At 41.7% G+C, this 12,026-nt stretch overlaps 1 protein-coding gene across 2 annotated transcripts; it reads right to left on the bottom strand.

Annotated features, from left to right (window-relative positions):
• Positions 1–1,268: 1,268 nt before the first annotated feature.
• klc2 (kinesin light chain 2) lies at positions 1,269–10,259 on the bottom strand. 2 transcript variants are annotated; one of them, XM_029526184.1, is made up of 14 exons: positions 10,060–10,259; positions 7,159–7,404; positions 6,711–7,032; positions 6,165–6,381; positions 5,883–6,072; positions 5,534–5,707; positions 5,330–5,429; positions 4,880–4,929; positions 4,627–4,694; positions 4,257–4,365; positions 3,828–3,980; positions 3,515–3,639; positions 3,367–3,424; positions 1,269–3,103 (listed from the first exon to the last, which is right to left on the bottom strand). In XM_029526184.1, exons 2-14 carry the CDS (start codon positions 7,384–7,386, stop codon positions 3,020–3,022), a joined length of 1,878 nt encoding a protein of 625 aa, XP_029382044.1. In that variant the 5' UTR covers positions 7,387–7,404; positions 10,060–10,259; the 3' UTR covers positions 1,269–3,019. The 2 variants fall into 2 exon arrangements, with proteins under 2 accessions (XP_029382044.1, XP_029382045.1); XM_029526185.1 differs by lacking the exon at positions 10,060–10,259 and adding an exon at positions 9,541–9,617.
• Between the last annotated feature and the right edge of the window lie 1,767 nt (positions 10,260–12,026).

Genomic DNA, 12,026 nt, shown 5'->3' with positions numbered 1-12,026 from the left:
TCATTGCTTCTGGTGAGTCTGGTTTCCTTTGCGTGGGGTTAAGCCATCTATGAGACAGGAAGTTATAGAGAGATACTGGCAAATGTGAAGGCAGTGAGTGTACGGTTAACACCCCCAGGTTTAGCTGTGAAAATACACACACACACACACACACACGCAGTATGTCGTATGTGTGTTCAAAGCAGACTTCGAATAAATCCAGCATCAGCGGTCAGTATGAAAACGTACGAGACGCAGAGTGGTTTGAAAAGTGGAATTTGTTTTTATTGAACCTTTGATAAAATACACATCAGGTTGGCCCCTTCACAATAAGATCTGTCGAATCATCAGCATGTACAGCAGCTGAAATTAGTAGTCCCCGCACATATGAATGACCATCATACTCACAACATTTACCACCCATGGCTCTGCGCACATATATTGATCACCATAAATATTTGGACAAGTAGATCAATGAGGCAAATATCTGATTTATCTTTGAAGCTTTGGAACATAATCCTCCCGCGACAGAGATTCAAGATAAATATTTACAACTGCAGCAGTTTGAGTTTTGTCTCGTCTATTTTACTGAGCTAAATAGTGTTAATATTCGTATAATTATGGGGCAACTAACGTTCAACCCAGGGTAACTGACAGGTTACCAGAATATGCGACTGATATATTGATGACATATTGACTATTATTGGTATTATTGCATGTGTGTGTGTGTGTGGAGAAGGAGCTCACGTTTTGAATCTTCATTCATAAATTAGTGATTACACAGCTACTGTGCGTTGAGTTTGTGTATGTGATTGAAGGAATATCCCATAATTCTTGTGTGTGAATGTGACATACAGTAAACATACACAAAAAGGTCGTACACATAATTCTGTACATTATTTGCTGCGAATGAGACTTGAAGCACTTTTCCTTTCTCCTGTTGTCTTTCTAAAGCACTTTCTTTTCTTGTTTACTCCTCCGTTAAAACACTTACTTCATCATTCCTTCCTTAATTATAATCCTTCACCTGCAGACAGCACAATCAGAAGCTGACAGAAGAATCAGCACTTTTTAGACTCAGCAATGTGACTTCAGAGAGTGATTTTAAAGAAGATAGATTTGGCCACGTGGCGATGGTCTGATCGCGCCTACGTTGACAAAACGCCTTCAAAACAAATCTCCATCTTCTCATTTTTGAAATCACACACAGGCTATGCAGAATTCACCCTTTTAAACTTTCTTTCATCGAAACAAACAAAATAAAGGCATTTTCGACGGCCTGATCACAGTTGTCTGATGTCGACATACATTCTTCGGACAGTTTTCTTTGTATTGGTCTCATTTTTTTTTTTTTGGTGGAGTTCATCTCATAACAAAACATAAAATCCAGTGTCAACGCCACCGCACCCCACAATCCACATAAAAAGTAACATTCAAATAATCAGTTTTCAAGACCTTCAACATAAAAGCTCAGGCTTCAGCACAAAATTCACTGAGGAGAGATGGTCTTGGGTCAGATTCCTGTTGAGTGATAAGATCCATCCAGCTCAGCATTAAAAACACCACTGAGGATTGTTTCATAAAACAAAAACACATATTCAAGAACAGTAAACAAAAAAGAAAATCACTGAAAGTAAACATAACGTAGCTGAAGCTCTGCATCAGCTTTGAACAAAGGTAGTTCCCCATATTACTAAATGAGGGTTGATGCTTCAAATATCCAGCTGTGTATGATTGTAAACAATTTATTGTTAAACATTTTTTCCATAAATCCTTCAGTATCATTCTGACTTATGGCTCTGTCACTTTCTTTGAAAATTACTCGTTCGTGGGAGAAGAAAGTAATGATTCTTCTTTGTAGCTTTACTTTTAAATGAACTTTCTGGCACCTTTGTGCATTTCCTTTTCTTCCAAGACCAACTTTCAAATTGCCAAGAAAGTTCATTGGAAAAATGTATTGTTTTAGTCTCCAAGCACGGCAGCTGGAGGGCCCAAGTGTAAATTCAGATACCAACATGGTTTCTGGAGACACAGGCCAGGAAGTACAGGAGCTATACAGAACCTTTATGCCCAAAGTGCTTTCATTGGTTTAGACTGAACCCTTGATGATCTGGTATCTTATTCTGAATGTCAGCCAATTTAAGTGATTCAGGAACACAATTTATCAGCATTTTTCAACATTTACACAGTTTAGGAAGTAGCCATTTAAATATTTCCTTTGATCGATTCATCTCTCCCTCTCTTCTTTCCTTCTCTTTCTTTCCAGTCTAACCCATTCAGGCAAGTAGCATTCTTTCTGACTGAGAGTCTTCGACCAAATAAATTGTAAACAAACAAAAAAAAGATGTGCAATATATACAAAGAATGAAATATCACATAATTTAAAACTGTATGTACATAAAAAAAAAAACAAGAAGGCAAAAAGTGAGGTTAAATGATTAGTGCTGTTTTCTGAAAACCAAAGATTGTATATCGTACGCTTCTTGTGTATTTAAATCTAAATTACCATTGTACTGTTTTTTTACTGTCTCTGATATGCGTTCAATGTGTGGTTAGCATTAGCACTTCATGCTACTGGTGAGATACACAGAGGGCAATGCCTCTGAACTGAAACCTGGGTATTTGTAGCCTACCTAAGGTTGAAAGTCTGCACGAGAGTCTACATTAAGGAAACGGACTTGTCACGGTGTGGATATGATGCTTTGCTACGGTGCTATGAGTCAAGAACACGAAGCGTTCAGGTGCAGACGTTCCACATTCTAGTAAGCAGCATGCTGATAAATCTAAATATTCTCTCTTCTGATGGGTGGCAGCAGTTTTTACAGCGAAGCAGCAGCAGCGACTGTGTCTTACAGGATGATGTTTGTGTGGTGAGTTTTTTTTTTTTTTTTTTCAGTGTTCTATTAAAAATATGTTGCAAGTGCAAGTGTTTGAACTCTGCTTTGAGCTTTAAGTGTGTTTGTTTGATCAAACCAAGCTGCAAACAGCCTCTCCTCGTCGGGCCACTCTACGCCTCCTGAGTCCCACCTCCTGTCGCTGTCTAGCCAATGAGGGAGCTGCGTCTGGATAGATCCACATTGCTGGCGCTCAGTCCTCTGCAGTCTGACAGCCCAGAGTTAGAGTCCTGAAAACAGTCCAGCGCCTGTTAGTACTGTAGTAAATGCCTTCCAGAGATTTAACCACCAACATCAGTCACCATCCCTTTAATATCTCAGGCGGGTTTATGTACTGAGCGAGGACAGCATGATTAAATTTGTTTTTTTTTCTGGAATTTAATTCCCAGATACCAAATAGCTGATATCGCCATACATTTTTCAATCAGTGAGCAGTTTCTCCATCCATGTGGTCAGTTGATTCATATTTACATAAATGCAAATACAGACTTACTTGTGTGGTCTCCTCTGTACTCTTGTTGAGGAAATTGAGGGAGCTTGCTCTCTTCATTCTGAACAGGCAAACAACAAATAAACCATAATCTTGCCAACGCAGATGAGAGCATGAGAAATAATGACGCGGAGCAGAAAAGTGATCTCACCCTGGGTTACGAGGCTCTTGAGGGCCGCTCCCCTGCAGCTTCTTCACCAGCATCTCGCTGCTCCTTCTCAGAGCATCACGGATCTTCCCAAAGGAGCCGCTGCGCCGCAGAGACCCGTTACCATCCTGAGGAAAGAGCACAACATGCAAATGGAGACATCCTGTTGGGGCTGAGAGTTTCCACAACAGAAGGGAACCTTTTAAATAATCACATTGACGTGATGGTCACAGTTTTGCTCATATTTGTCTGGACTTGATGACTCAAAGTGGACTTAGTGTTATTATTATTTATTATTATTAATCTGTGAACTGACCCCATTCCACTCAGCAGAGTCGTCGCCTTCGTTCTCCCCCCGCTGTCCCCCCGGTCCATTGGTTCCTTCCCTGCTGTGTCGTCTGTCGCTCCCTCCAGCTCCCCCATCCTTAAGCAGCTCCACCACTTTACTCTGGTTAATGGCATCAATACCCTAAGCGACCACACACACAGAGACACAAAAAGATTAACAGAGTGACTAGGAAGATTTAGAAAAGAGCCAACACCATGTCTATGATCTTAAGTTTTCTTTTCTACAATGTAAACACATCAACTTTGTCCTTTAAAAATCAGTTTGATGTAGTTTATGTGCAAATAACCTCCAGCTGTAATTTCTAGAAGTAATAAGGCTTCTTCACTGAGAGACCTGAAAAGAGTCCAGATGACTAATCTAACAGCAATAACTCTAACTAGCCTGTTAGTGTCGTACCTGTTTACGTGACTTGCTGGCACACTCTTCCAATGTTTCTGCTGCTTCCAGTTTGCCCTGGCGACGGTACAAAGCTCCCAGGCTTTTGAGGGTTGTGTTCACTGTAGGGCTGCAGCAAAAAAAAAAAAAATCCCTATTTAATAAGCTTAGATTATTATCTTATTTTTTTCATCCATTCTCCTTCAATGACTCAGATGGATTAAACCTTTTTCTTCACAGCCGTGTGTATGTAACTCAAAAAACTCAAATATACTAAATCCTGGCTATTGACAAAAAAATGCCAATTTTTATATTTTATTTACGGAAACTATTAAATGTAATATCATTAATAGTTTTAACTATATTTTTGAGTCCTAGATGTCTGACTCACCTGTCCACCTTGCAGGCCTTGTACCAGCTTCCGTACTCTACATATGGCCCAGAGTCCTTACGCTTACCCTGACAGAGAGAGTGAGAGCGAGAGGGAGGAGATGCAGCAGACATCAGTCATGTTAATATGTCCTGGATGTCACATCTCCAGTCTGCTGATCTCCATCACTAGTGTCACTGTCCAAGCCATTAGCCATTAAGGGGCATCTGCCAGCCAATGTAATAAATGGAAAAGGTCATCTTGAGTAACTGACCTTGCTCTCCTCTCTCTCCTCTGCATGCATCCAGATGGGCTTGTTGTCATCTGAAACAAAAACAGGACATTTGATTTGATCTACTGGAACACAGTTATGGCAAAAATCAACTAAGTGAGGAAAAGCATTAATTCATGATTTGCCCACAAAGTGACACCCACACATGGCTGCAGGCTTCAATAGCACAAAACAATCCTACGACCTGCTGAGGGTGCAGGGAGGGATCAGGGTGTGACTGAAGCTGACTCCAAAATCCAAACACACAGCAACTGTTTTGCATTCATTGTGAGTAAAGGCAGTTTAAAACTTTATCAGGGATCTCATTTTTTCCCCTTTATTTATGTCTGAAATCCCCACCTGAACCTGGACCACGTCCACCAGTACTTGGTCTTCTCTGTACAGCCCAGGAGCTTAACTGACAACACTGTGGCTGTTACTACTATTACTTACTGTTGACAGATCCAAACTCCTTCTCATGTGCCCTGGTCAAGATCTCTTTGTACAGAGCCTCTGCATCTTTGAACTTCCCCTGCTTCAGGTAGCACGTGGCCTAAGGAGAACATGGACATGTTGAAACCATGAATCTAAAATGTCTGCGGGTCAACATTTTGTCCAAACAGAATCGAGTATCCAGCACATCAGTGATGTCCCCACCAGGTTGTTTTTGGTCTTGGCCACGTTTGGATCATCAGCTCCCAGTTTGGACTCATAGATCTCCAGGGCCCGTCTGTAGTAGTACTCCACCTCGTCATACTTGCCCTGGTTCTGACATAGCAGAGCCAAGTTGTTCAGCTGCTTGGCAACATCTGGATGGTACCTGCCCAGCACCTACACCCAGAAGGAAGACAGATTTGACAGGATATGATGTGTACATTTTCAAAGGCCAAATCATGTAATATTCACATTCACGAAGCCCAGTTCTGTACTCTGGTTCTGATGTCTGTCTTCATGTCTATATTTTGACTGATGTTTTGTCAGTTTTCATGTTAATGATGGTCTTCACCTTCTCTCTGATTTCCAGTGCTCTCTTGCAGAGGGGTTCAGCCTCCTTGTATTTGCCCCTCTTGCCATACAGCACAGCCAGGTTGTTGAGAGTTGCAGCCACAGCTGGGTGATCCTTCCCCAGTGTCTTCTCTCTGATGGCCAGGGCATCGTTCAGGAGGTGAGCTGCTTCTTTGTATTTATTCTGGTCTCTGGAGGTCAAATAAGAACCAACAATACTTTAGCCAGACTCTGAAGTATGTACACGTGTAGGTCATCACACAAACTTCTTTCCAATCCCCACCTGTACACTAACGCCAAGATGTTGAGCATAGTGGCAACATCAGGGTGGTCGTGTCCAGATGTCTTCTCCAGGTCCTCCAGGGCTTGTTTGCACAGCGGCACAGCTACCTCGTACCTTCCCTGCGAGGCGTACTGGATCACCAAGTTGTGAAGTGTCCTCAGGCGGGCTGGAATCTCATAGCCTCCCTGCTGGGCTGCCACCTCTCCACTGGGTTGGGCTGGAGGACAAATGGTAGGGTATTGGTATTATGTATTATAAGAGAGCCTATAAGAACACTCCTACGGATAATTTATAGTCACCAATTAACCCAAATATGCACATCTTTGGACGGTGGGACGAAACCCACGCAACCACAGGGAGAACAGGCAAACTCCATATCGAAAGGCCCCGGGAACTACTGCTTGCATTTTATCTTTTTTATATTTCACATAATCAGGCCAATAATTTAGAGTGACTGATAGTAAAAACATTAGTTGCAGCCCTGGATGAGCTGTATGAATATCTATCTTGCTATCATCCTTTCTCACACTGCTGCCGATGTCATACCTGGTCCCTGGTCATCATCGTTGGGGAACAAGTCGTCCAAACTGTCCTTTGAAGTGTCTCCTCCTCCACCAGCGCTCTGGCTTTTTTCCTCAGATGGAGACACGTCATCGTCAAACTTCTTTATCTGATTCATAAACTCCAGGTGCTTCTTCTCCTCCTCCAGCTGGGCAACACTCTGCTCGCTGCACTGCAGCTTGTGCTGCGTTCCTGCCAGCTCATCGCGCAGCCAGTGGTTTTCCTGGCAGAGTCGACGCACCTGAGCACGCAGCTTCTGTTTCTCTGACTCCACAGCACTAAGGTGGCTGGATAGAGCGATGATCACCTGAGGAAAAAGGCAATTAGGCTTTACAAACTGAAATATATATATAAAAACAATTATAATTATTATTATCATTATTTTCCTTTAAGAGTTTGCATCTTTACTAAAGTTTGTGACTATGTCGCTCACCTGTGCCTCTCCCAAGCCAAGCTCAATAGCCTCCAGACTCTTGCGGAGCAGCCCCGACTTCTCTTGGGCAGCAGGCGGCTGGGTGCAGTCCAGCAGCGAGTTGAGGAGTTGGGCATGTTCCCCACGCAGGGTCTCCAGCCCCTGCATGACAGCCTTGGTGTTGAGGACAATCTCATCCTGGCTAAGTCGCTCCAGGGCTTCCTCACGTGGATACACCATGGCGGACATTGCCTGATTTCATGCACGCTATAAGGAAGATGAAAGGAAATGACATGAAGGAGTATCCCTACCAATATCTGCATCTTTCATTTATCAGGGAGAGACGACATTGTGCGTCATTCTTTCCCATTCTGTCCAGTTTGATATTCTCACAATTTACCGATGAGCTGCTCAGTGTAACAACATTCTTTACCCGTTGGCTACCGAGGTCAACAGGAGACAGAGGAAGCAAAACAAAAGAGCTTTGGGAGAGAGGATGTGAATAGGAAACAATAAAAATGAGGGAGTCTCAGTGAAAACAGAGAGAACGAGGCAATAGGGCAGTGGAAAGCACAATAAATATACCAAAGTGTTATTCTCAGAGGCTTTATTATGAGGGCAAAAATGACTTGAGGCCAGTAAGTTAATCTGTTGCTTGAATGTAAAAGCCTTTAGGCCTGCATTTACTACGAATTTCTCCCTGGTTGATATTTTTCCAACCATCTTATTGACCATCTGGGCGCAGATAAGAAATCTGTCATCTTACACACTTAATGACGCAAAGAGAAAATAACAGTTAAAATGACCTTAACGAAGCTGCTGCTGGGAAAAAAAAAAACAAAACAAAAAAAAACAATCAGAGCTCCTACTTTGTCATCTTTGAGTCCAATTTCATAGAGGTCCACAGTTTACATGTCGTCATTGCACAATGTACCCTTTGGGCAGCTTTACTGGATGTAAACAAATAAGGCACAAGTGTGTATGTATATTTAACACCCATTCAGATTACTGCAAGACGATTCTTCTGTTCCTGACACTGACGCAACAGCTGTCAGTGACCAGTTAAGCCAATTAAAATGAGATATTGTCACTCAACAGATCGGCTGCCCCAAGTAGAAACTGATTCAAAGAGTCTGGACAAAATCAGACTGTTACATCTGCCACACCAACAATTTTGGCTGATTCTAAGTGATCACAGATTGAGCAGAATCATTTTATCATCTGCAAGTAAACAAGAAACCACATTGAATAAATGCACCTTTTTAGAGTAACTACAATCTTTACACTAACCAGAAAGCTTATTTTTTAACTGCTAATTAACTTATTAGGTACAAATATTGGCCCTATTTCCATCAAAAAGGTCTCATGGTTAAGAGACATAGTGTAAGTTATAATAAAATGATTTTTAAGCTCTCAGATATTGTTATGCATCATAAAGACAGCATTGATGATCTCTCTTGGTATTTGGATGACCCAACAATAACTACAAGGTTGCAGATGAGACCGATCTACATCTCTCAGCTGAGGACCGGCCTGAGATGAGAGATGTTGCACTGTGGAGCTCGTCACGGCTAAAATATCGATCAGCTGTAAGTGAATCCGTTGCAGCAGGAACAGGACAGATTAGCAAACTGTGCACTGTGACTTTCTCCCTTTTCCTGCTTTGATGATGGAGGCGCACCTGTTCTCTTTTCCTGCTTTCTCCCCCCTCCCTCCCTCACTCACCCATCCTCCTCTCCTCCCCCACCCCCCCCCCCCCTGCCTCATACACTCACTGCAATGCACCAATATTCACTCTTCCTCCTAATCCACCACCTTCCAAACGCAGAGAGAGGCAGGTGTAAAACGTGAAAGAGAGGCATCCAGGAGTTGTTGTTGTCAAAACATTCGTAGATTTTTTTAAATTGGACTATTTTAAGCCACAATGAAATGACAAGCCGGCAGATGGGTCGAGGCCTGTGGCCGGGAGGAGGAGGGGAGCCAGCGTTTGGCTTGGCAGCCGATCAACCAAGGTGATCTGTCCAGGAAGCACAAAGCTACGAGTGGTGATCCAGTCGACTGTCGAGCAATCACTGAAAATTCATTACAATGTCAGGTCCCTGTTTGTAAACACTGCAGGATGTCACACAAATACACACAAATGCATACAATTTGAGTTGTTGTACTTCATTTAGCACATGCACGGATGACGGCGCAGTAAAAGTGTTTAAAGTGATGCTTTGCACCTGCAGACGACACATTTACTGACCTCGCGTTATTTATTTATTTATTTATTTATTTTGCTTTGATAACTTCCTATAAATATACCGGCAATTATACACGCAATAACTCACCGCCTTTCTCACGCACATCAGCGAACCCCAGAGCTCGAATAAAATATAATTCATCCACATTTCTGTTTACCTTCATCGAAGACAGGTGCGACGCTTTCTGCCCCTCGAACAAAGCAGGACAACAATGTTGTGATGCTCCGGACACACCAGCTGCAAGTGCGCTAACGCAACACAAACTGCTTCCGGATGGGGTTTTCAAAATAAAAATAAAAAAAAAAACCCTCAAAAGCACTGCAAATTAGGACGGCGTGAGAAACCGAAACACGGCAGTTAAGGTTGTCACTGCATATTATAATAATAATAACAATAATAATATTGTATTTTTAAGATGTGACGTAGTAAAGTAATGATGATGATACCGTGAGATGATAATTAACGCCAACCGACGAATTAACGTTGGTCTTATTTTGAAGGAGGCTGAGTTCCGGAAACCGAAGATGGCGTTGTCGTCGTGTTCTTAATTAAACGCTACACACGTATCTAACGTAAAAACACACCGAAAAAAGGCCACACACCGCCGAGTTGAGCTTAATCCAAGAAAAGGTCTGTAGATTAGCTAACGACTCGTTTAACGGTCACTTTAACTCACCCAGACTTCCACCTGACAACGAAGCAGACTGTGCAAAGAGAACTCTTTAAATGTTGTCCGTTTCTCCTCTCTGCAGCTTTGATCCGTCTAAAAAACGGGTGAAGCCGAAGTGCACCGGCTTCGAAACGTGGCTGCCAGGAGGGGAAATAAATCCAACAATAATTAGATGAAAAATGGCCGGCTCCCAGATACGGCAACCAAAGATGAAGCAAAACATCAAGATGACCAACTGCAGAGAGTAGATCCCGCGCATGCGCGCTGCCGAAGTGCCGCTCCCAGTGATATTCAGCGAGCATTTATTTTTATTCAAGCTTTTACTCCTCCCTCTGAAATAAAACTGGCTCTTCTTTTCTTTTCAGCATATTTTATTACTAAAATATAATCCAAACTGACACATTTCACTTTATTATTGGACGCTCATTTCGGTTTTAAGATGATTCAAATGTATTTTAGCGGCTTAATTTGGCATTTAATTGGGTATTATCACTAATAACACCAATGATGTAGACTTCTGCTTATTGTTTGTCACCCTAGAAAATGCAATGACCCATTTATGTAGAATGAATGTATGTTTTTTGACCTGCAGGGACTCAGTGAGAATATCTCTGGTCTGTGAAATTTCCATGCAGTTTCTGCAATTTCCTATTTCTCCTTGCAGTTTTATGACAGTTTTGTTCAGTTTTATTTTTTATTTATTTATTTATTTATTTTATTTAGTAGCTATTACAAGCTACAGACCTACAGAAACACACACACAAATATATCCTACAAGTCAGAAATAAGCGACAGCTACAAATCATGAATATTTTTATTTTATAAAACAAATGAAACAATGAACACTCCCACTTTTCATCCCACATCTGTTCAATTGACAAACGTAATCATGAAAAAGCAGTACTACAAAACGTGAAATTAAGAAAAACAAAAAAGACAACAACAAAAAAAAAACTAGAATACAATATAACAAGTACTATCTGATATGTACAAGCATTATAGTTTGTGTAATATAGTTATTGTTATAGGCAAAAGGCAACAAAGCTGAAGACTGCTGCTGAAGAAACAATGGCATGTGCAAAATACTCTCCACAAGTCCACAAGCTTAGGACGCTCTGAACCACGTCAGGCAGAGGTCTACTGCTTTCATAGGCAAATCCCGTTCCCATGAAGACAAATGGCAAATTTACAAGCTGTGAGGGAATGGGAACAATTTCTTTTCCGAAAGCTAAGCTTGTGGAAGCCTGGTGAAGAAGACTCTCTCATCATCAGAGGAACATATTTCTGAGGATGGCAGCGAGAGAAGACACTGCTGATCACTGACAGGGATAATCGATGGACCGAACAGTTCTTAATCTTTAACCACGACTAATCAAGGACAGAGGAACCATCGTTACAGCTTCACAAACACAGGTCGACACAGGTCTACAGAGGTACAGGAAAAAACACACAAGAACAAATTCAAAGACTTCTGCACAGAACGACCAGCATTTTCAGAGACTTTAGGGAAAACGTGAACAGTCAGAGTGAAGGGAAGAATGAGGAGACAAAGAAAAAACAAACAGCAGGACATGTCTGCGATGAAAATGCATTCAGTTCCTCCAAACATTGAAATGACGTAAAAACAGGGATCACTTTGATGCCCATGTGTTGTAAGTTATCAGCAAACATGCCATAGATCTATCTGAATATTGTCACATTGTAGGTTTTTGGCAGTGATTTTGTCTCATTTCATGATGTGAAATAAATCTGAATCAAATTTTCGTTCAATCAGTGAGCGGAGTGAATGCAAAAGAGGCATCAATAAGCTATGAGTTTAGACCATTTAGGAAAAGTTACGTTTTGCTTCACGCTACACGGCGAAGCACATTTTGAGTGACTCGAGATAGATTCTAACAGCAGATATAAAGTCAATGCCCCTCCATGTTTCAGCTTTAATTAAAAAAAAAAAAAAAAAAAAAAAAGAGAAAAGG

Source organism: Echeneis naucrates, chromosome 18, assembly GCF_900963305.1.
Source record: "Echeneis naucrates chromosome 18, fEcheNa1.1, whole genome shotgun sequence".
Lineage (NCBI taxonomy): Eukaryota > Metazoa > Chordata > Actinopteri > Carangiformes > Echeneidae > Echeneis > Echeneis naucrates.
Note: the sequence above shows the minus strand (reverse complement) of the source record. Positions and strands in the feature narration are given on the sequence as shown.

Bases quoted from the DNA above. Each gene is read 5' to 3' on its own strand.
- klc2 (XM_029526184.1), bottom strand. From the start codon at position 7,386: ATGTCCGCCATGGTGTATCCACGTGAGGAAGCCCTGGAGCGACTTAGC. The intron at 6,073-6,164 runs GTGGGGATTGGA...TTTGACCTCCAG, and splicing joins ATCTTGGCGTTAGTGTACAG to AGACCAGAATAAATACAAAG. The intron at 5,708-5,882 runs GTGAAGACCATC...TTCTGGGTGTAG, and splicing joins CACTGGAAATCAGAGAGAAG to GTGCTGGGCAGGTACCATCC.